We start from the raw sequence: 23,464 nt of genomic DNA, 5'->3' as shown, positions 1-23,464 counted from the left end.
CGGCGAGTGGAGTGTGTTGATGTTGTAAACCGGTAACGGGGCGTCCCGTGGAGGGCTTACCATCGCAACAGTAGTGTATAAAAGAAATTAAGATGACACGCCGTTGAACACGCCGTAAAGATGCGGTGCTTGAGTTTTCTTCTGTTCATAAAGGTGGCTAGTGATGCAGCGACTGACCTTTACGTGACAGGAGCGTCGCTCTCGCCAGAGCCGGGGGTAAGCGCCGCACCTGCCGTCACATCTCCCGTCGCCTCCCGCCATACTCCAGCCCGGGAAGAGTACGGGCATCCCGGGATTGCGCTCGCCCGGTCTGCGGAGGAGCCGACGGCCCCGAGCACGGAGGACGGAGAGTCGTCTCACCACCACGGAGGAGGGTACAAGATAGTGCAGTGGGAATGGAGCTACGTGCAGACACCTTACATTATAGCCAGCTGGCTTTTGGTGGCCAGTGTGGCGAAAATACGTAAGTTCTGTAATGCAAGATGTACGTTTTCGCTTACTCGACGAGCTTTGTTTTGGATGTATTTAATCTTCCGAGCTCACTCTGGCTCCTGGACTGTTACGCGTACAGTGTTGGAAGGATTATGTTGAGGACGTGAATGTGTAGTGCGTTTTATTAAAGTGGGCCTTCGGTGCTGTGTGTGTTGGTCAGATGGCTGTAAAAACGGTGCGTAAAAAGCGCGAGCCACCTGCGCGCAGCGCTTCACTTCCACATCCACTGTCATTAAGTGACAGACGCGGGTGGTTGCCATGGCAATAAAGCCCATACATTTCCTCTGGGACATTTTCACACAATAATAAAATGGGCTTTTAGCTTTACTGGAGATAAGCGAACAGCGTTTAAAAAGACAGCAGTGTACGTTACGATTGTACCTGTAATTTTCGTGACTTTTTGCATCCGTGCTGTATAACGCGCCGTGAGATATTTCTGTGGACTGTGAGCTCACGGCTCCCGCCGATCCGGGAGTCTCCGCGGAGTAGCGGCGAGCTATGATTGGCTATGATGACTCATCTTTCCATCATCATTTCTCACGCTTTGGCTGTGGTGGTGGGAAGTTCGATTCATGTCCGCGAATCGGTTCTTTCGAATAGTTTACTACAAACAGGTTCAGAAAGATATTCGGTTATTCTTGTACGTCACCTGCTATCATGTGGTTTGATTAATAATGCTGTTTATATGCTAATAATAATGCTGTTTATATGCTTCATATTTTCCCAATTTCAGCTTGTTGCAGGCTTTGTTTTTTATAAACCGAATCATGCCTGCGAAGTCATTTTGAGCCTAAATATAATTTGCATTTAGCCTACAGTGCTAAAATTAATTTATTGGCTTAAACTATTTTAAATTTAGATTTAATAAAACTCTCATAACATCAAGTTGTAACAGTTTCCAGTCCCAGACAGCAACAGTGTCGCCCAGATCCGGCCGACATGTGGCCCGGATCTGGGCCAACACTATTTGCTGTCTGGGCCACTTTAAATTATTATTAACGTTTCTGTGTCTGTTAAGTAACTTTTTGTCAAATGCATCAGTCAAATTCTCGGTTCACTCCAAATAGGCTTCTGCTAAAGCATCTATTCTCTGCTCGTTACGAATGAAATGATTCTCGGTTCGCGAGTTTAAGAGTTCACTCGAGAAACGCTCGATTTGTCCTATTTGTGAACGATTTTTAACGTATTTTGATTCACTGAAAGATCCGAATCATGAGAATGATTTCTTCACGTGAGAGGTCTATATTTTGTTCTTCTGCACTGTAGCAAAGCAAAAAAAAAACCCATAAAAAAAAAAAAAAACATAGGCCTACGTGTACAATCGTGCTCCAATGTTTACATACAATGTTATTTTTTAGTTAGTACTGTCCTGAAAAAGATATTTTACTTAAAAGATGTGTACATAAAGTCCACAATACAAAAAATTGCTGAATTTATAAAAAAATTACCCCGTTCTTTTTGAGATTTTGAGTTTGAAGATCAAGGTAAATTGTTCTTAATTTGTCTTCAGGGAAACATGTAAGTATCTTCTGTTGCTTCCGAAGGGCAGTACTAAATGAAAATATATATGTTCAAAGGTTTTCACCCCAGGCTCTTAATGCATAATGTTTCCTTCTGGAGTATCAGTGAATGTTCAAACCTTTTTTAATAGTTGTGTTTGAGTCCCTCAATTGTCCTCAGTGTGAAAAGATGGATCTCAAAATCACATACAGTCACTGCTGGAAAACTTTTGAATAGGGTCATTTTTATAAATTCAGCAATTTTTTGTCTTGTGGACTATATGTAAAAACATTTTGTAAAATATCTTATTCAGGACAGTACTAAATAAAAAAAGAACATGCATTTTGTATGATTCCTCTTATTTTGTTAAAATAAAAAATGTCAGATTCTGCAAGGGGTATGTAAACTTTTGAGCACGACTGTACATTATAAAGATATCTTCAGGAGGACACGAGTGCATTATCAGTTGGAAATGAAAAACATGGCATGATGTTGTGCAATAATCAGATCAGATTGATTATTGAAGAATTAGGATTTGAGAGCAAAATGTTTAACAGAGAAACTGGTTGTATGTTTTGTGGTGTAGTTCACGAAAATACATATACAGTACAAACACAAAATGCTCTACCTCCTATATTTGCATGTGTGGGTGTCTCTCAGGCGTCCCTCCAGCTTGTATTTTTGGCCAAGACATGCAGTTACATCAGATCATGTAGCTCAATCATCTGTTTCTCCATGATTCAATTGCCACGGTAACGCCATAAAATTTCAGTTTGAATATTTGTCTTGCATCCGGAGAAAGTAGCATTATCTGAAGCACCTGCGCACAGTTTTCAGCTGACTTGAAGTGCTGAGTACACGCAGCCGGAACAGGTGAAGGCAATACAACATTTTGTTGTGTTACAGGTAAAGTGTATAAAGTAAATATTATCCTTAACCCATAGCATCATTATAGTACTGCCATAACATTGCATCCGTACGATAGATAGATAGATAGATAGATAGATAGATAGATAGATAGATAGACAGATAGACAGATAGATAGATACACTATATTGCCAAAAGTATTGGGACACTCCTTCAAATCATTGAATTCAGGTGTTCCATGGCACCAGTTGTATAAAATCAAGCACCTAGGCATGCGGACTGCTTCTGCAAACATTTGTGAAAGAATGGGTCGCTCTCAGGAGCTCAGTGAATTCAAGCGTGGAGAGCTTCATGGAATGGGTTTCCATGGCCGAGCAGCTGCATCCAACCCTTACATCACCAAGTGCAATGCAAAGCGTCGGATGCTGTGGTGTAAAGCTCGCCGCCACTGGACTCTAGAGCAGTGGAGACGTGTTCTCTGAAGTGACGAATTGCACTTCTCTGTCTGGCAATCCGATGGACGAGTCTGGGTTTGGCGGTTGCCAGGAGAACGGTACTTGCCTGACTGCATTGTGTGGTGGAGGGGGGATTGTGGTGTGGGGTTGTTTTTCAGGGGTTGAGCTTGGCCCCTTAGTTCCAGTGAAAGGAACTCTTAATGCTTCAGCATACCAAGAAATTTTGGACAATTTCATGCTGCCAACTTTGTGGGAACAGTTTGGGGATGGCCCCTTCCTGTTCCAACATGACTGCGCACCAGTGCTCAAAGCAAGGTTCATAAAGATATGGATGAGCGAGTTTGGTGTGGAGGAACTCGACTGGCCTGCACAGAGTCCTGACCTCAACCCAATAGAACACCTTTGGGATGAATTAGAGCGGAGACTACGAGCCAGGCCTTCTCCTCCAACATCAGTGCCTGACCTCACAAATGTGTTTCTAGAAGAATGGTAAAAAATTCCCATAAACACACTCCTAAACCTTGTGGAAAGCCTTCCCAGAAGAATTGAAGCTGTTATAGCTGCAAAGGGTGGGCCAACTCCATATTAAACCCTCCGGATCAGGAATGGGATGTCATTAAACTTCATGTGCAGGTAAAGGCAGACGTCCCAAATCTTTTGTCAATATAGTGTAGATAGAGATAGGAGTACTAACTGACAGTTGTGTTAATATGAAAAAAAAGACACTGCCCATTAGTTCAGTTACTGACTAAATAAATAAATTCATATACTTATGTAGCGATGATTATGACCTGCCCTGTCACTTAAACACTCTCATTTACCAGAGGATTGCATTCAGAATACACTTTTCTCAAACATCAAAGTTTGAGTCATGGGAGTGATACAAAGTAACATCCCATTCTATACTACACACAGTTTAACTTAATGATCAACCTGTTTTAAAAAATATAATCATAATGGGATGGCAATGTTGACTGTGTTCAATCAATGAAGCTCTATGTTCTTAATTAACTGTCCCAAGTTCTGTGTCTGTCTGTCCCTGAAAATGAAGGGTGTTGGATTAATTGGATTTAATAATCTTTCATTATGGCTGTAATTATATGTGGACTGTTGTTGGAAAGCTTAGGGCAAGTAACAATTTAAAAGAAAAAAATCTTTGTGATAGAAATGAATCACACATATGAATGTATATTTGCCTGTGTGTATTTTTATGTGTATATGTATCTAGGCATATGCCTCAGATTTTTTTTCTTCTTTTTTTGTTATTTAGTGTTTGTGTGTGTGTACACATGCATGTGTTTGTGCAGATGTCTAGTATGCTTTTTGGGTGTATGTCAGTGTTTTTCTGTCCTTGTGTGAATGACTCATGGTGAGCGGTGATTGTTATGCTTCTTGATTTTCCCTCCTCCACAAAATTACTCTGATCATGGAAACCAGATCATGCCATTAGAATCTCTCATTAGGCCATAATGTGTTGTGCTTTCACACATTTCATGAGGAATGCTTTTATAAATGGAGGCCAGTCTGTGCCTTGATTAGCTTTGTTAATTAGCCTTATTAATCAACATAATTTTCACTAATATATCCCCATTGAAACATCTTATGATCTATCAAATCCCCCTTTTCCCATATAAACACTACTTTAATGTGGTTTCTGCACCTCATGCTTCAGTGTCCTGATCCAGTGCAGGAACCTGAGCATGGGGTTATTGCGGTGTGATTGTTCCTCGTCTTATAATGCTTTGTACAGTCATTTGATATGTCTGACTTGTGAATGGACACTGGTCATACTGCATTGCCCAGTGGAAATATTGTGATGAATTCTAGCAGATGCTCCATTAAACGACTGTAAAGTCCTGCATTGTATTGGTGAATTTAGTATGCAGTCACCTTCTTCAGTTATTGGCCATTTGTGTATTTAATAGTCCTTTCTTAAAGCTGCAGTATGAGATGATGTTTTACTGTGACTCAGTATTTGTCACTGGGAGTCATTGTACGTTAGAATGGTGTTGTGTAACGTTTTATCTGAAACCATGGGTATGGAATTACAGCACCTGTAACTTATAAACTACTCTTTAAATGAGGTTGGTTGGTTGGCTGCCGTGGGCCATGAAGCTACTATGCTCCTTATATGCATTGTTTAGTTTGTTTTATTTTATGCATTTGGTTGTCTCTGGCACGTGCATCTTACTGCAATTAACTCAATAAAAAGTTAAATTTCTTAAAGCTATAGTGAAATTACAATGAAGAACATTTACTATGTTTGCATTCACACTTTTTTAGGATAGTGCATGGCTAGATAATATCTCTCATCTCATGCTCAATCCATGTTAACCTTTTTTTCTCTGTTGTCTCTTTTCTCTGCTCTGCAATCTTCAGTATTCCACTTCTCTCAGCGTTTTACCACAGCGGTCCCAGAGAGCTGTATGCTGATTCTGCTGGGTCTGGTTCTGGGTGGAGTGGTTCTTATTGCCAGCAAAAAGCAGCCGTACCAACTGGACCCAGGGCTATTTTTCCTCTTTCTTCTGCCAACTATAGTGGGGGATGCTGGGTATTTCATGCCAGCACGGCTCTTCTTCGACAACCTGGGTGCCATTTTGATGTACGCTGTAGTAGGCACATTGTGGAATGCCTTCTGCACTGGATTCTGTCTATACGGAGTCAAGATGGCAGGGGCCATAGGTGAGTTATTATGGGGTGTCAGTTCAAACAAATGAAACCAAAAATGAATTCTTAAATGATCATAGATCATACAGTGCTTCTTCAGCCATGTAGGTGGAATATTTCCTCTGGTACGTCTGATGTACTGATGACAAAGCTGCTTGTTTTCAAACTTTTTATTAATATAAATTAGGAGTGTGTCAGTCTATTAAAACAATAAACTTGATAATCCTTCAATAAAACAAGAACTGTTGAGGAGACAAATTAAAATATGAAATGTTATGTGTTTATGCATTTTTTAAAATGCTTTTAGCTTCTTAATTAAGATTCTTAAACCATCCTTGGAAGTTCACTGATGCCCCCTAGTGGGTCCTGACCCCTGGTTGAGAACCACTGCTTTTAGTAAAGCAGTAAGCCATTTGAGGCCTTGTGTTACTGTGATTTTCATTTTCATTCCTTAATGCTTTCATATAATATACTGACAACTGCAGTATTATAAAAGACAGGAATATTCAATAAACAATTACATGTATTTTTATCACTAAAAACTTTTTTGCCAAGTTATTTAGTTCATTCTGTAAGCCTAAATACAGGTTATGCTGTATAAATATTGCATTGACTCAATTATGAATTTGTATATTGTTTATGCATAGTGTTTATATATATATATATATATATATTATAATTTATGTATATTATAATTAATTGCATCTTAAATAAAAAAAATTGTTGATATGATATATTTGTATGCGTATATACACAGATTTTATAGATGCGATTAATCGATTTGACAGCACTTATAGATAAAATCAGCTTTTTTATGACTGCTACTAACATGACTTGTCTAATCACAAATTTATTTTATGAGAATTTTTATTTAGGGGGAGTCATCGCTGCCTAAAAACTGTTAGTATTGCATAAGAATTAGATGTGGTTTAAATTTTGTTTTAGACCCAAGAAAGGGTAGGGCACTTTCATCCAAGGCAACATGCAGTACACTTATCACAGGGAAAATCCCACTGGAGCATAAAGAGGGTTAAAGAGCCTGGCCCAAGTGCAGCTTATGAACTGACCATTGCAAGATTTGAATTACCATTCCAGATCTTTAACCACTGTCTGTACCACACCACTAGAGCTGCATGTGATATGATCAATTTGTTTGTAATTATTGACTGCAGCTTGTTTGCGTGTCTGTGTGCAGATGAAAAAGTAGATGCAGGGTTGATGGAGTTCTTGTTGTTTGGAGCTCTGATCTCAGCTGTGGATCCGGTAGCAGTGATCGCTGTTTTTGAAGAAGTCCATGTGAATGAGACACTCTTCATCATTGTCTTTGGCGAGTCACTGGTCAATGATGCTGTCACTGTGGTGAGTCCGGACTTTGTTAATCATCAAAATGAATTGTTTTTACTATTTAAAGGGTTAGTTCACCCAAAAATGAAAATTCTGTCAGTAATTACCGGTACTCACCCTCATGTTGTTCCAACCCCGTAAGACTTTCGTTCATATTCGGAACACAAATTAAGATATTTTTGATGAAATCTGAGAGCTGGCTCACTCCTTCATAGGCTGCTAGGTAATTGCATCTGCCGGCCCGGAAAAGTTAGTAAAGACATTGTTAAAATAGTCCAAGTGACTACAGTGGCTCAACCTCAAGTTTATCAAGCGACGAGAATACTTTTTGTGAGCAAAAAACAAACAAAAATGACGACTTTACTCAACTATTAATTTTCTTCCATGTGGGCCTCTGACGTGAGTTCACGAGAGTGCCACGACGCATGCGCGAGAACTGAGAAGATGATGCTCACGATCATAGATATCATATAATAAAGGCTAGATGTCTCGTCCACGCTGCTGGCCAATGGAGGTCGACGTCCGCACACGGCGGCCATCTTGCCACAGGGAGCTCGCTCACTCGTAACATTGTGTTTGTACGTGTTTTAATGGTGCATGTACTTTTAAATAACTATAACTTGCTAAATTTTCTACCGATTTTCAAACAGTTTGGTTTGTTATAAACGTCAGAGATGTAGTTATGACACTGCATACATATGAATAATTATAACAATGGACTTCCATATGAAAGAATTATAGCCACGTTAATAACATTTGTAAGAAACCAAACCGTTTGTAAATCCGTCAAAATTTCAGCGAGACGAGAGGATTTGTGTTTGTGCTGATCACTCACCTTACTTCAGATACTACAGAGGTCGCCAGAAAGCTTCCCTGTGACAAGATGGCCACCGGTGATGCCGTTCGAGACTCCGCCTTAAGATATCTAGCCTTATGTGGATATCTATGCTCACGATCATTTGATGGGAAAGTGTGAAAGGTAATCCATTCATTTTGCGGCATTGGTAAGGCACTTTTACGTTTTCTCGTTGGTTTCTCATGATTCGAACATCCAGGAAATGCACACTTTAGAACCATTTTAAACACTACATCGAGACCCATCTGCATCATCTTCTCAGTTCTTGTGCATGCGTCGTGGCACTCTCGTGAACTCACATCAGAGGCCCACACAGAAGAAAAGGAATAGTTGAATAAAGTCGTTATTTCTGTTCGTTTTTGCAGCCTATGAAGGAGTGAGACAGCTCTCAGATTTCATCAAAAATATCTTAATTTGTGTTCTGAATATGAACGAAAGTCTTACGGGGTTGGAACAACATGACGGATTAATTTTTGGGTGAACTAACCATTTAAGCTTGTCTACATGGCTAACACGCTACTAGCAGAGTGTAATGGTCAGTGCTGTGAGTGAGGAAATGCACTACCCTTCAAAAGTTTCAGGTCGGTAAGTAAAAAAAAAAAAAATTGGTTTTAGAAAGAAGTCTCTTATGCTCACCTCAGCATTTATTTGATTAAAAATATAGTTAAAAATGGTACTTTTGTGAAATATTATTACAATTTAAATCAATGTAATGTTTTCTGTTGTAATATTTTTTAATATGATCCTTCAGAAATCAGTCTAATTTGCTGATTTACTACTCAAGAAACATTTATTATTATTAGACATGTTGAAAGCAGTTGTGCTGTTTAATGTGTTTGTGGAAATCATGATACATTTACATGAATTGAAATTTAAAAAAGAAATAGAAAATAATAATCTTGAAATACTGTTCTTTTGTAAAAATGCTAAAGCCTTTATTGTCTAATATGTTCAATCGCATATCTGTTGTTATGGTAACCTTACACCAGAACACTCTAGTGCTGACATGATTACCCAAAAGTCATTTACAGTACCTGCTCTGGAGAAGCAAATCGATAGTAAATGACTTAGGCTAAGGCATTTCCACTGAATTATCCAAACCATTTCCCTTTTTCCCCTCGTATTTTTATATAACTATACTCTAGGGTCAAACAGTAGCTTCTGGTTAGAGATAGGCTGATTTAGTGTTAACTGTTTATACTACATAAGGTTGTTGGGATTAGATCTAATCCTCAGAAATATCAATTTCGTGCTTGAGCAAAGTTTGGATTGTGTTGACTTGACTATGTTCACTGGTATAGCAGGTCAAGTCCGATATATTCGTAGATGTGTCACTTGTTGACCCATGTGTAGAAGATTATGCCCAATGACCAACCATCACTAACACATTCCCCATCTACTTCTACACATTCTCCCACCCTACAACATTTCAACAGTACCAACATTTTTTAAAGGGATAGGCCACTTTCTTCTGAGGGACAGTGTTTTGTTCACTGGAAGTCATTGGTAACCAAAACTGTTTGGTTAAAAAACACTCTTCTTCTTTTGTGTCTCACAGAGGAAAGAAAGTCATATAGGGTTGGAACAACATGAGGCTAAGGAAATGATGTCTGTATTTTCATTTTTGGGTGAACTGTACAGTGGTTCTCAACCTTTTTGACTCTGAGCCCCCATTTTTCTAAGACAATATTCAAAGATCCTCCAATCTAAGCTGATGTGTGTGTACATCTGTTGTAATATAAATTTTAATTACGATTGTTAATATACCTACTTACATTTTTTTTACATTGGTGCCCCCTGGAAGTTTGCTGAGTCTCCCTACTGGGCCCCGTCCCCTGGTCTAAAAAGTATGTTTACATTCTGCATGTATTTTTGATTCGATTTGCCCTAGGCATGTTTCAATAAATAACTTTTTATTAAGCTCAATCATTGTCTTTTGTTCTCTTTATGTTACAAGCTTTTTGAGCCAGGTTATTACAAGATTTTTTGCTTAAATCTCCTTTTTATGCATCAGATTAGGTGTAAAGTTACCACAGTCACATTCTAGGGATTCTGAACTCTTGAGCAGGTTCCCACCAGGCTTCAGTGTAGAAGTGGCTGCAGATTATAGTGTGATTGTGTGTGTGTGTTTACTGGAAGGTTAGCTAGCACTTGAGGTCGGATTATTCAGAGTAAGACTGTGATCAATCTCTGAATATATATACCGATAAATGTGGTTATGACACTGATTGAGTTGAGAGCCACTATCTCAATCTGTCTAAAATGCAGTGGAAACCGCTCAAACCAGCATGCACTTAACGTCTAGAGCTTGTTTTGAAGATCCTGCTTTGACTAATCTATTGTTAATTAGATGCTTGTTGTTATTGATAGGCACTGAATAGCAGACTGAACAAAAGTCTTATCAACAAAGTAGAATTGCTCATTGTGAACAAGGGGAAGCCTCTTCTTTTTGCATTTATTATCAAAGCTTCTGGATAACATTGTTCATTTAGTTATGTTCATAGAGGAGTGAAATGTAAGGCTCAGTCTCTTGTGCCACTGGTCTAATGGCCATGTAAGACAGGTTCATTATTCAAGCCAATCATGAGAGCCTTCAGATGGACAATGCTCTTCACAAAATTGCACATCTTCAGTTTTGCTGCTGAGCTTCATATTAATTCATCTGATGTACACAATAGGAAATCTACTATTGATATTATGGGGAACAATTGGAGATGCACTTTCAGTCTGTCCAAGCTCTTTCGCCATAGCTTTAAATGTAATTTTAACTCACTTTGAATACATTAATACTTTTTAGGATGCATTAAATTGATCAAAAGTACTTTGAACTTTCTATTCATCAAAGAATCCTGAAGAAAAACGTATCACAGTTTCCACAAAATTATTAAGCAGCACAACTGTTTTCATCAGTGATAATAAAAAGAAATAAGAAATGTTTTTTGAGCACCAAATTAGATCATGTGACACTGAAGATTGGAGAAATGGCTTCTAAAAATTCAGCTTTGCCATCACAGGTATTAATTGAATTTTAAAATGTATTAAAATACAAAACAGTTATTTTTAATTGTATTATTTCACAATGCTACTGTGTTTACTGAATTTTGATCTAACAAATGCAGCCGTGGTGATAATTTTTGAAAGAGACTTCTTGCTGACCCCATCATTTTTAACAGTCGTGTACTATTCAAAAGCATAGTGTTTTTTTTATGTTTTAATGTTTATTGTATTTTTATCTTTCATATTTTTTAGCATTGGAGAGATGCATTTATAATTGTCTCAACAGGTCTTATATAAAGTGTACATATCCTTTGTGGAAGTGGGACCAGGGAATGTTTACACCGCAGACTATTTTAAAGGAATTGGTAAGTACAAAATGTTTCAGTTGTTTCTTTAACACCATATTGTTGAGTATAATATTTAAATGAGTTAATATTTACATGAAACATACTTTTTTCATTCCTGCAATCATTCCAGTCTCCTTCCTCATTGTCAGCATTGGAGGGACTTTGGTTGGTCTCATCTTTGCTGTTATTCTGGCCTTTGTCACTCGTTTTACAAAGAAGGTGCGCATCATAGAGCCACTGTTCATCTTCCTGTTGGTTTACCTGGCCTACCTGACGGCAGAACTCTTCTCTCTGTCCGCCATTCTTTCGTGAGTTTTGCCACTGCCAGCATACTCATCTTAATAATTTGAATTTATTTGAAACTGAGTCTCTGCATATTTGTACACAAACTCAAAATGAATTCAAAAGACAAATAATATACCCAATTAAATATGAGTGAAATTGTGAAATGCAGAAAGATTTGTGTCAGTACAAGAAATAGAAATATCATTACCTTAATATATAAAATCAGAAATCAATGGAATGTCCTCATCATGATAGAAAAAGATGTGCGTGTCTGTGCAGATCTGTGACAAACACTGTGACAAACACTGTGGTGGCTGACATTTAAAACGATGAGAAGTTAAATGACAGGATTAATGCTGAGAGGGGAGATGATTCATGCCTTAAGAGCACTACAGTGAAAAATAGAGAGAAACATCTGAGCATAATAGAGAAAGAAGAATGGACACATCAGGGTCAGGGATAAATGATTCAGTGAATGAGAACTGGTGAGTGTGTTTGTGTGAGCTGTGTATCTGTGTATCTGTGCACATGACGCTGAAAACATGTTGTTTATGAATATTTCCGTGGCCAATTTAAGGAATTTTTCAGATTGTTTTCAAAACGTGTGCAGAGCTGTAAATCTCAGTAGTTTTTGTGGCGGTCATAAATCACATAATGAGATTATGAGCAGAGGAATTAGATTATTAACCCGTTTTAGTATTGCTTTGCACAGCAATAGAACAGATTTCAAGATGCAGAGTCATGCTTGGATACAAAATGCTTTAAGGACAGGAATCAGTACTACTAGATATAAAGGAATGAACTCACATTAAAGTAAATATGCATGTTTGTCTGCTGATTTTGTAAGCATATACTAATGCATTACTTGGAGCGCCCCCTCATGGATCTTCATCACACTTACTGCACAAGGTGGTATGGAGTTAGAAATGAAATAAGCCACAATAGGATTTAAAGATAAGGAGAAAAGGTCACTAGAGACTGGATTATATGAATACAATCTCATCAATTTAATTCAGCACTCTTCATTTTTTCTGGTCTGTTCAATGAGTACTGCAAAGTGACTCATATATAACACAATGAGCAAAGCGTAATTCCTGTCTAAAGCTAACTTATGTATATGAAATGTAAATATAGGGATATCTCATATCTCTGTCTAAATATAGACATCAATCCAAAGGTACAAAGGTCAGAAACCATTCATAAGGACAATAACAACCTATCTATTAAACTCTAAACTATTATTTATTATTTTGACATTTTTATGTATAAAATACATCTATTGCATTCTATTATTCTATCATCATTATATATGTTATTGTTGATTCTTTATGAGTGAAGTCTTTATGAGTGAGTCAATTGAATCATTCCCTCAACCGATTTGTTTGAAAACAGTTGCTGAATTTGGAACCGCATACTACTATTACTTTTTCTACCATAGAACAATATGGTAAAAAAAAAAAAAAAAAAAAAGAAGTTAAGAGTAGTACTTAAGTACAATTAAATGTGGATGCTTTTTTTTTTTTTACTTTCTGTAGTATTTTAATTTTAATTTTTTAAGCTAGGGTATTAGCTATTATTCTATCATCATTATATATGTTATTGTTGATTCATGGCAGGATGACTTTTTGTGGCATTGGCTGCAAGAAGTATGTGGAAGCCAATATATCCCAGAAGTCCCGGACCACCGTGAAGTACACCATGAAAACCCTGGCCAGCATTGCAGAGACGATCATCTTCATCTTTTTGGGTATCTCAGCTGTGGACAAGTCCAAATGGGCCTGGGACACTGGCCTTGTTGTCAGCACACTCATATTTATCTTAGTCTTCAGGGCCATAGGTAAGAGAGAGTTCTGTTCTATTCTATTCTATTCAGAAAACATGGTAGTTACATTGTATTTTTGGGTACTTTTTGGTTACCGAAGTTAAAAATGAAAAGAGAGCTCTCACTAAAATGTCTTCACTCACAGCCTCACAATTAACTTTCACTTTGGCTACATACATCAAATAGTTTCCTTAACCGTGTGAGCTGAAAATGTACCATGTATTTTCATCTGATATTCATTTGATTACTTTTGTCATTTATAATGGGTTGAGATGCCAATTTAGTCTTGCACTATACATTTACAATGTTTAATAGCCTCGGCTCTAACACTTAGCATATGTATTTGCTCAACATGTTATTTGCAGGTGTAGTAGGGCAGACTTGGTTCCTGAACTGGTTTAGACTGGTTCCGCTTGACAAGATTGATCAAGTGGTGATGTCATATGGCGGTCTCAGAGGAGCTGTGGCCTTTGCTCTGGTGGTTCTTTTAGACAAAAAACATGTGAAGGCTAAAGACTACTTTGTGGCAACAACCATAGTTGTGGTTTTCTTCACAGTCATGTTTCAGGTAACTCTTTTAGAAATTTCTGTATTCCTTCCTATTTGTGTTTTCCCTCCCCTTCACGTTTACAGAATAATTTTGTTTTGATAGAAGTGTTCTTTCTTTTCTTTCTGTTTCATCTTTCCTCAGGCTGTGATTATTATCATTACTTGTATGTGTGTGGGTAGCGTACAGCTAATAGCCTTGCAGGGATGACATTTCCCCTCCACTGTGTTAAATTGCTGTTATTTCCAAAGCTATTCTGAAACAGAGATGCTAATTATGATGAATGGAGTGATTTTGATGGTACTGCCTATGTGTGTGTTTGTGTGTGTGTGTGTGTGTGTGTGTGTGTGTGTGTGTGTGTGTGTGTGTGTGTGTGTGTGTGTGTGTGTGTGTGTGTGTGTGTGTCTGTGTGTCCATCTGGCCAGTGCCAGCCTTTTTACCCTATTCCAATTTCATCTATTATTCATGACCACAGAATCTCTATAGAGTGCCTATGCGTGTGTTGTCAGTCATATATAGTCTATCCAACATGTCACAGAATATCTGACTGCTGAAATCATCAGTATATACTGCCAAGCTTTGGTTAGGAACTTATCTTTCCACAGATCCTACAAATATGCATGCTTGTTAGACAAGTATGCATTGTTGTTTTTTCTGTAACAGGTAGCTGTGGATAAACTGTATTGAGTTTTTTTAAATTAAGTATAGCTTTTAAAACATTAAATACATAGACATAAAAAACGATATAAATAATATACTTTTTGACACTGTCAGTCTGTGTTAGTAGTGGGGATTTTTCAGAGAATCTTTCGATACGCCAGTAGGTGGCAACAAGCGACTGTCTTTACGAGTGAGTCATTGACTCATTAAAGGAGAACTCCGGTCAATTTTAACATTGAGCTAATTTTTTGGCAGTAAAGTGTTGTCAGTACAGAGAACAACGACAAAAATCGGTGTTGCCTACATCGTGTTATCCTCTTTTTAAAATTTGCACCCTGTTGACTTCAATGGGGCACGTTTTAAATCTGCTTTTAGCCTCTTAACATCCTTGATGTGTCATTACAAGTGCCCAGCCATTGTGAGTGATTCCTTCAGAGTGAACGCGGTGAATCTGACTGCAGTAGATGTGAAAGATATTAATAAAAATGATGTTAATTTAGCCAGCGTTCATACCTGTATTTTCTTCCTGTTTTCGGTCGAAGTCCACAGTAGTCGATTGTCGAGTTCACGAGCGTGATATGCGCGTGAACTCGACAATCGACTACTGTTAACTTCTTAACTTCTTGAATTAACTTCTTGTTTAGTGAACAAGCTTGTTTTATTGCAAATATCACACTCAATATTAATACTCAATATCACCAATATACAATATTAATTCTCAGTATCACACTCACGATCACACTCACGTTGGTCTAAATGCTGGTGTAAACAATTACAGCTGTGCTGATATTTGTAAAACAGCATTTTTATTTTTTAGTGTGGTATTGCTTAATTAGGTAGAAGTTTATTTAAAAGACCAATTTTATTGCTGCTACTAGAAAAGTGAGCTGTGATATTTAGTTGAAAGATTTGGATGGTGCCCTCTCTCTGTTTTGTTGACATTTCCCAAATTTTCCCTCCCAGGGTTTAACCATCAAGCCTTTAGTGAAATGGTTGAAAGTGCCACGCAGCACAAACAGAAAACCTACCATCAACGAAGAGATCCATGAGCGTGTGAGTCAATATCGCTTCCAACACTCTCACTTCTCTTCTGTCTCTGTTTCTTATCACCTGTCTCCCTCTATCCCTGCCTGACTGCCTGTGGTGAAATGTGTGAGTGATGATGTTGACCTTGCTATCTGTGCTGTGCTTGTGATCTGATGACTGAAACAGCAGTATTGCCACTGACAGACTGACGTTAGACTCTTCCCTCCAATGAATTAATCATCAGAGCTCTTCTTTTTTTTCCTTTTTTTTTTTTTCCTTTCCACAAATAGATGTGCACACATAGGCAGAGGTCACACAGCGCCTTGTCATTTACCTCATCCTCTTTCTGAAGGCCTTACATATCCTGCTGCTCTATGCACACTTGGGGACTCAGGGCTACCTACTGAGCTCTCGAAAACCTGGGCTAAAGATAGCCTGTAGTGTAGCTGAGCTGACAGAATAGATTTGAAATAATATAGGAGAGATTCTGAGAAAATAAAGGAGGATAGAAGAGATATTCTCATGGAAAGCAACAGTTTCCCAAAGTTGTGTAGACCAAAAAGATTTTAACACCACGCAATTTAAGATAGAATAGTGTTGCATACTTAAGACTGAACTGCTCACCAATTGCCGATGTCTAGTTTATTTACAAAGAAATATTTTGAAAAACACCCATGGATTTTTTTGTAAATGTCTGCAAAAGATGTAGGATTTGATCTCAAGTGCACTTAAAAATAGCCATGGATGCTAATAAAATAAATGCGAATAAATAATTCAAATACAATAGCCATTAATAATTGACAGAAGCACTGAACTGTTTTCAGGCCTTTGACCACATTCTGACAGCTGTGGAGGACATTGCTGGTCTGAATGGTTACCATCACTGGAGGGACAAGTGAGTGGCACTTAGCTGTCTATTCTCATGATGAGAGATGTACTCGTCAATTTACAAGAGCTAAACAAATGCAGTATTGTGTTATTAAGTCTCATTGTTTTTTAGGTGGGAGCAATTTGACAAGAACTATTTGAGTAAGTTGCTGTTGAGAAAGTCTGTGTACCATAAGAGTGAACTGTGGGAGGCCTATCAGAAAATCAACATCAGAGATGCCATCAGTGTCATTGATCAGGTAAAAGGATAATGCTGCCGTATATCAGGTACACAGTTTTTTTAAGGAAGGTTGCTGGAAAGTTTGCTCTGGGTGAAACTGGGTTAAGATTTTCCTAGGATTTGCTTTTCCTGTCATTAACAATGGTAATACACATTTTTTAGACATTGTGCCATGGTAGTACCATGGTATTTTTTTGGAATGTAATGTACCATCATACTTGGTGTACCATGGTGTGTACCATACTGGTGTGATGCCATCTACTTTTTTTGTAAGGGGTTCCATCAGTATTATTGTTGTATTAAAATTATTGACCACTAGATGGTGCCCACACTCAAAAATAAAAAAATAAAAAAATCAGTACTAGGTAAAATCAGCACTGCTGTGCAATACAACAATCAATCCGCTTTAAAACCCCTATTAAAACTACTTTTATTTTCAGCTGTATCCTTAAAATGCATCCTTATTTAGACTCACCCACTCACACCTATGGATTTTAGCCAAGGTTTTCAATGAATTTTCATTTCTAAACTTTTGATTGAACATAAATCATTGTAGTAATGTTAGTTAATTCTCTTAATAAAAGTTATACTACAGTTTTTTTTTAAATACTGGGGGTCTGTGGGTTGACTGAGAGTCTGGTTGGGGGTCCCTAGGCCTTTAAAGAGTGAAAGCCCCTGGATTATAGCATTGAGCAAAGGAAGCATTGAGATCTTTTCTGAGGCTCAAGAGAGTCGTTTGAGAAGAGCAGAGTATAATTCCTCCCTTTGTTAGTTACCCTGACGCCACGGTGTCTCTGCCAATACTGGTCCTTTGTAGGCATCTGATACCTGTCAGCTGCAACATCAAACATATCTACAAAAATACTGGCTGGAGATGGCATCATACAGAGAGAGAGTTAAAGAGGAAAGAGAAAGAAGGGCCTCCAGTAGATATTTTAATATGAATGTACAGACATGCACATCATAATTGTTACACACCGCCCACTTGATTCTTTTTTTAGTTTGTTTGTAAATAGTAATAATTCGTTTTTTCTCATGTTAGATTCGTCTTTCAAATAATTTCTCTCCTCTTCACGTCTCCAAAGAAACAATGTGCTTGATCTGAAAATGTTTATAACACCTGGAATTTTAATCATGCATGACTTTTGTCTTCCAGCAAGTTCATTTCCTGTACCCTTGAGTTTCATAGAGCTCGGCTTCCTGAGAGTAGCTATCAAGCTAATATTAGCACAAGATTGAGAGATAGAGAAACCTCTGTTCTCTTTCAGACCACCCAGTGAAAGAGGCACAGGATTATTCATTTCATTTGAGAAGGGAAAAAACTAATTTATCAGCTATAATAATTAAAAAATAGTTTTTTCTCTATATTAGTCACATTTCTGCATGTCTTTCCCATGGTTTTGTACTTTGTATATATTTTCAATGCCCTGTGAAATAGGGCAAAACAGACTGTTTAAAACATTATGCTTAATTTCTTATGTATATCAAGAAAGATTAGTCATTCATTAGCCATATGCCAGAGATATTTGTAGTAAGAGAAACCATCTATATGGAGAATGAAGAGCGGAGAGCTGGGTTACATTCACACTGGGACTGCTGAATTATTGAATATAAATGTGCACTTTGCATTGTCTGTAATACCACCTGAGCATTCATTTACAGTATTGGAAGGGTTTGGAGATGATAGGTGATACTAAACTGTAGCTACTTACATAGCTGGGCATTTAAGGAACATCAATCAATAGCTTGATACTTTATGTATTAGCCAATCAGAATCAAGTTTAATATTTGATGCTATTTCTCTGTCTCTCAGGGTGGGAATGTGTTGACTTCTGCTAGACTCTCTCTGCCTTCCATGGCCAGCAGAACCTCTTTCCCAGAGGTCACAAATGTTACCAACTACCTGTGAGTATTTTGTGTTTGTGAACATCACGTAAAAAAAAAAAAAAAAAAAAAAACTTAATCAGCAATTTTATCTTGTTGTTGCCCAGTAAAAACTACTTAAAAATGTCATTAAAAAAAGATAAATATAAACCATCAAATATAGACTACCGTTCAAAGATAGTGTCTAAGATTTTTTTAAATGTTTTTGAAAAAAGTCTCTTATGCTCACCAAGGATGCATTTATTTAATTAGAAATACAGTAAAAACAGTCATTTTGTGTGTACAATTTAAAATAACTATTGTTGTATTTTATTCATGTGAAGGTAAAGCTGAATTATGATGAATAGAAAGTTCAAAAGAACAACATTTATTTGAAATAGAAATCTTTTTTTAATATTATAAATGTATTTAGTCACTTTTGATCAATTAAATGCATCCTCGCTGAACAGAAGTATTCATTTCTTTAAAAAAATACTGACCCCAACATTTTGAATGGTATCATGACCCTTTGGCAAATAGTTTTTTTTATTATTATTATCTTGTTTTAAGTGCTAAATAAATGAATAGAGATTTGTGCTCAAAACAATATACAACTATTTGAAACATATATACACTTATAACTTATAACTTAATACATAATTTTTTTTTTTAAAGAGTGTTTAGACAAAACAATATAAAATACTGGTTATATTTTAATTAATACATGTAATAAAAGATAAACTATGTTTTTTATTTGCATAGGGCATTTTTTTATGTGTGTGTGCAGACATGTTTTTGTGTATATCTGTGACGTAAGTGTACATGTGTTTCCATGCATGTGGGTTCTTGTAACTCCCTGTGTCTCTGTATGTGATCTCTCAGGAGAGAGAACGGCAGTGGGGTGTGTCTAGACCTCCAGGTGATTGACACAGTGCCAGGAGCCAAGATAGAGGAAGAGCTAGAGACACATCATGTGCTTGCTGGAAACCTCTATAAACCCAGGAGACGGGTACAGAATGTGCCACACTCACATCCTCTCACTATAAAGTGCTCTGAAGCATGATATTGCATCAGTAAAATGGGTGATACTTTGTATGATGTGATGTGTTTGCTTCAGTTGACATCTCTTTCTCTGTACCTGCAGTACCAGTCCCACTACAGTCGCCACTTCATGACAGTGGATGAAAAAGAGAGACAGGACAGGGAGGTGTTCCAGAGGAATATGCGCAACCGTCTGGAGTCCTTTAAATCCACTCGCTACAAGCGTCACAAGAAAGACCGCAGTCAGAAAAAGGCAAGGGCTCAAAACTGCAGAAAACCACACTTTAATTGAGTTAACTGAACCTGAGGGAGGCCATGGTAGTCTATGACTGACAAGTATCCATGTATGTAAGGTCAATGTAGAGACAAGGTTAATGTTTGTAGTTACTGATATGTATCATGACTCACGAGTGATGGCTTGCTACTGTGTGTGTGTGTGTGTGTGTGTGTGTGTGTGTGTGTGTGTGTGTGTGTGTGTGTGTGTGTGTGAGCAGATTCTTGAGCAGATAATAATGTTTCTTGAGCAGCAAATCAGGATATTAGAAAGATTTCTGAAGGATCATGTGACATTGAAAACTGGAGTAATGATGCTGAAAGTTCAGCTTTGCCATCACAAGAATACATTACATTTTATAGTATTAAAATATATTAAAATAGAATTGGAATATATTTTATTTGATATTTAAATAAGATTTCACAATATTACTGTTTTTTCAAATAAATGCAGCCTTGGTGAGCAAAAGAGACATCATTAAAAAAAAATCTTACAGAGATACTGTATGTATATGTATTTAACTTGTACATCTGATACATTTACTTTGTTTTCCCAAAATTTTTAAATATGGATAATATCGTATTACAGCGGAAAGGGTCAGACGCAAAAGAGCAAGACGCCAATGAAAAACCCAGACGAAATGTCAGCTGGCAGGACAAAGGTTGGTCATTGGATCTGCTTGGTGATGATTATCTTTTAATAAAACTATTTTCTGATACTTAAAGTTCCCAGTGCATTAGGTAACATGTTTTTGCACATATGTCTGTAGACCCAGTTGTGGTTCCAATGGCACATGAGGAGGATATACATGATCCTTCTGAACCAGATAAAGATGATGATGTGGGCATTACTTTTGTGGCTCGCAAAGCTCCAGAAACACCAAAGGAGAGACCAAAATCAGGTGAGAAATGAATACGATTGTGGTAAGAAAAAGTGAGACCTGATTGCTACCCATCTCCAACATTTCTATATCTTCTAGTGTTTCTTTTTGTTCTCTCAGTACCAGCTGCCCTGGATGTTTGTCAGAGCCCGGTTGCCGCCCCTCCCTCACTGACGTGTGGAGAGAAAACCCTGCCATGGAAAAATGGTGTGGGTTCTCTCCCTCCCTGTGTGTCTGTGGAGGCCACTAAAATTATCCCAATAGACCTGCAGCAGGCTTGGAACCAGAGCATCTCCTCTCTGGAGAGCCTGGCTTCTCCTCCAGAGCCTCTGCATCCACGTATTAGCGCCCTCTCGAGGCTGGGAGGACCCCTGCGGACCCCTGCGAAGGGAAAAAGTGGTGCTGGTGCAGGATCAGGAAGTAATACAGGTTCCCCAAGTTCAGGGCCATTCAAGTTCCCTGCAGGGAAGGAGGAAGAGGAGGAAGGCACCCTCTCTCAGCAACAGCAAGAAATGCAGCCGCTAATGTCGTCTTTGAGGCCACCGCCACCACCTCCTCCGCCACCTGCTGCGCAATCCTCCGGAAAGAGAAGGAATCCTTGTGTATATCTTAGGAGTCTGGTGACAGTGCCATCTTCTGGTGGGGAGCCACAAAGCAGGAAGCCAACCCAACTGTAGAATCGCTTCCTTTAATCATCTTACTTCTGGCTTTTACTTCCTCGGGCCAGAGTTTATTTTTAAGTCAGTAAATTAATTTCTAAGAGACTATTAATTTGGTTTTATTTTTTAGCACTAATAGGCTGCATGGGTTTAGAAAAGGTTGGTAGTTTGCTGAGGATCCAGTTATTTTTGTGTACAGAGCAGTTCCTTTCACACAGGAAAACCGGCCCACTTTCCATGTTTTCTTTTTGTTTAGTTTGAAGTGATCTGCCCAGTATTATGTACCCCTGTATATGTGATTGTCAGAATGTACAACTACTGAACATATATATATAAGGCACAACTACATTCCAAGGAGCCACTGGGTATGTCTGTTTATCAGTGTTTTATTCAACTTTCCTCCCTCACTCACACAAAAGTACAGCAAATAATTTCATTGTTACTCTCACAGTTTTAATCTTTAAATGACTCAATCCATCTTAAAACAAGAATGAATACTGTAGTACTGAGGTCTTCCCTTTTCAGACTGGGATGACAAAGTAACACTTTTTCTTACAGCACATCACAGAAAGCGCATGAGGTTAGGGCCACACATCTTCAATCACAGCCATTATCTCTCAATGGGCTTGACATGTGCATAACAAATCCACAAACACTACATTGGATGACAAATAATCCATGATGATTGTCAGGAGCATTTATGATGTGTACAGGATACATAAGCTTCTATGCTGCACATTACCTGTTCTCTGTTGTGTTTGGCAAAAAAGCAAGGTCTGTTAATTTATTTTCTATTTATGTATCAACTTCATGCCTTTTATTCTTTTGCTTTCCAAATAACAGGTTTTTGTGAATCTGTATTTTAATCTACAAAGCTACAGCTGTTTTGATAACCAAAGTGTTTAATGTTAATGTTTAATATCATTTTTTTTGTCCGAATTTACTTAATTTTATGACACTATATTTATAATCATGAATAATTAATTATGGATCATTAGAATTTAATGTGCTTTATCAGTAGTAGGGGGCTGGAACTGTCACAGTGTAAATCTTATTCGTAATAATACTGTAGGCCACAGACTCATCAATGTAATCTAATGCACTTTCTAATGCAGTTTCTAAAATTGCTTTCAATTTGTCTGACAATGACAAACATATAGCATACTGTACATCTCATGTCTACTCCAAGTCTTCAGATGTCTTCATCCTTTAAGGTTCTTACTATACCATAAAAGGGTATCGTATACAGAATTTGGGTTTTGCACTTAAAATTAAAAGCCATTTAGGCCACTGTACCTGTGGTGTTCTTGAAGCTGCCGGCCCACTGTTTTGTTTTGCTGTGCAATTCTGTGTCTGTCCTGAGGATTGTTGTGCCTTGAGAGGGACGGTGTTAAATGTTGAGAAAGAGGCCTTGTTGATCTCTATTGTGCCTGTGAACAGTATGGAGTGGGTCAGCATTGTCTTACTTGAACTTGTTGTGTTAGCAAAAATGTTGCCCCAATCATTTGGCCCCACTGAATTCGAATTGGAATTAAATGATCCACCTATTAAATTAAAATGGAATTTTCAGATCTTTTCTCCCATGTGTTTTTTTTATAGGTAACTTTATGTGATGTTTATGTGCCAAATAGTGAATTTGAACAATTGCAGGAATAAGGTTAACAAAAGAGAGGACAGAGCTTTTGAATGGCAGTGTTCGTCTCGTCATTGCATGTTAATTTAACTTTTTAATGTTAGATGAAAGCAAATTCTTGATATGTTTTATTCTGTCATA

The 23,464-nt window shown here is 37.7% G+C and overlaps 1 protein-coding gene across 1 annotated transcript; it reads left to right on the top strand.

Annotated features, from left to right (window-relative positions):
• Window positions 1-33: 33 nt before the first annotated feature.
• slc9a5 (solute carrier family 9 member A5) lies at window positions 34-23,261 on the top strand. Its single transcript, XM_082161137.1, has 16 exons — window positions 34-463; window positions 5,694-5,996; window positions 7,177-7,340; window positions 11,465-11,543; window positions 11,656-11,833; window positions 13,427-13,647; window positions 13,998-14,200; window positions 15,803-15,892; window positions 16,690-16,760; window positions 16,866-16,992; window positions 18,787-18,878; window positions 19,719-19,845; window positions 19,981-20,130; window positions 20,740-20,812; window positions 20,921-21,052; window positions 21,152-23,261. The coding sequence occupies exons 1-16, from the start codon at window positions 121-123 to the stop codon at window positions 21,706-21,708; spliced, it is 2,910 nt and encodes a 969-aa protein (XP_082017263.1). The 5' UTR covers window positions 34-120; the 3' UTR covers window positions 21,709-23,261.
• The last annotated feature ends 203 nt before the right edge of the window (window positions 23,262-23,464 follow it).

The sequence above is a fragment of the Leuciscus leuciscus genome (genome assembly GCF_965113295.1).
Source record: "Leuciscus leuciscus genome assembly, chromosome: 2".
NCBI classification, from domain to species: Eukaryota; Metazoa; Chordata; class Actinopteri; order Cypriniformes; family Leuciscidae; genus Leuciscus; species Leuciscus leuciscus.
Note: the sequence above shows the minus strand (reverse complement) of the source record. Positions and strands in the feature narration are given on the sequence as shown.

What these genes read in the sequence shown, in the direction of transcription:
- slc9a5 (XM_082161137.1), top strand. Translation starts at nt 121, where the DNA reads ATGCGGTGCTTGAGTTTTCTTCTGTTCATAAAGGTGGCTAGTGATGCA. An exon ending in TACCATCACTGGAGGGACAA is followed by an intron (nt 16,761 to 16,865) that starts GTGAGTGGCACT and finishes ATTGTTTTTTAG; the next exon opens with GTGGGAGCAATTTGACAAGA. An exon ending in TCTATAAACCCAGGAGACGG is followed by an intron (nt 19,846 to 19,980) that starts GTACAGAATGTG and finishes CTGTACCTGCAG; the next exon opens with TACCAGTCCCACTACAGTCG.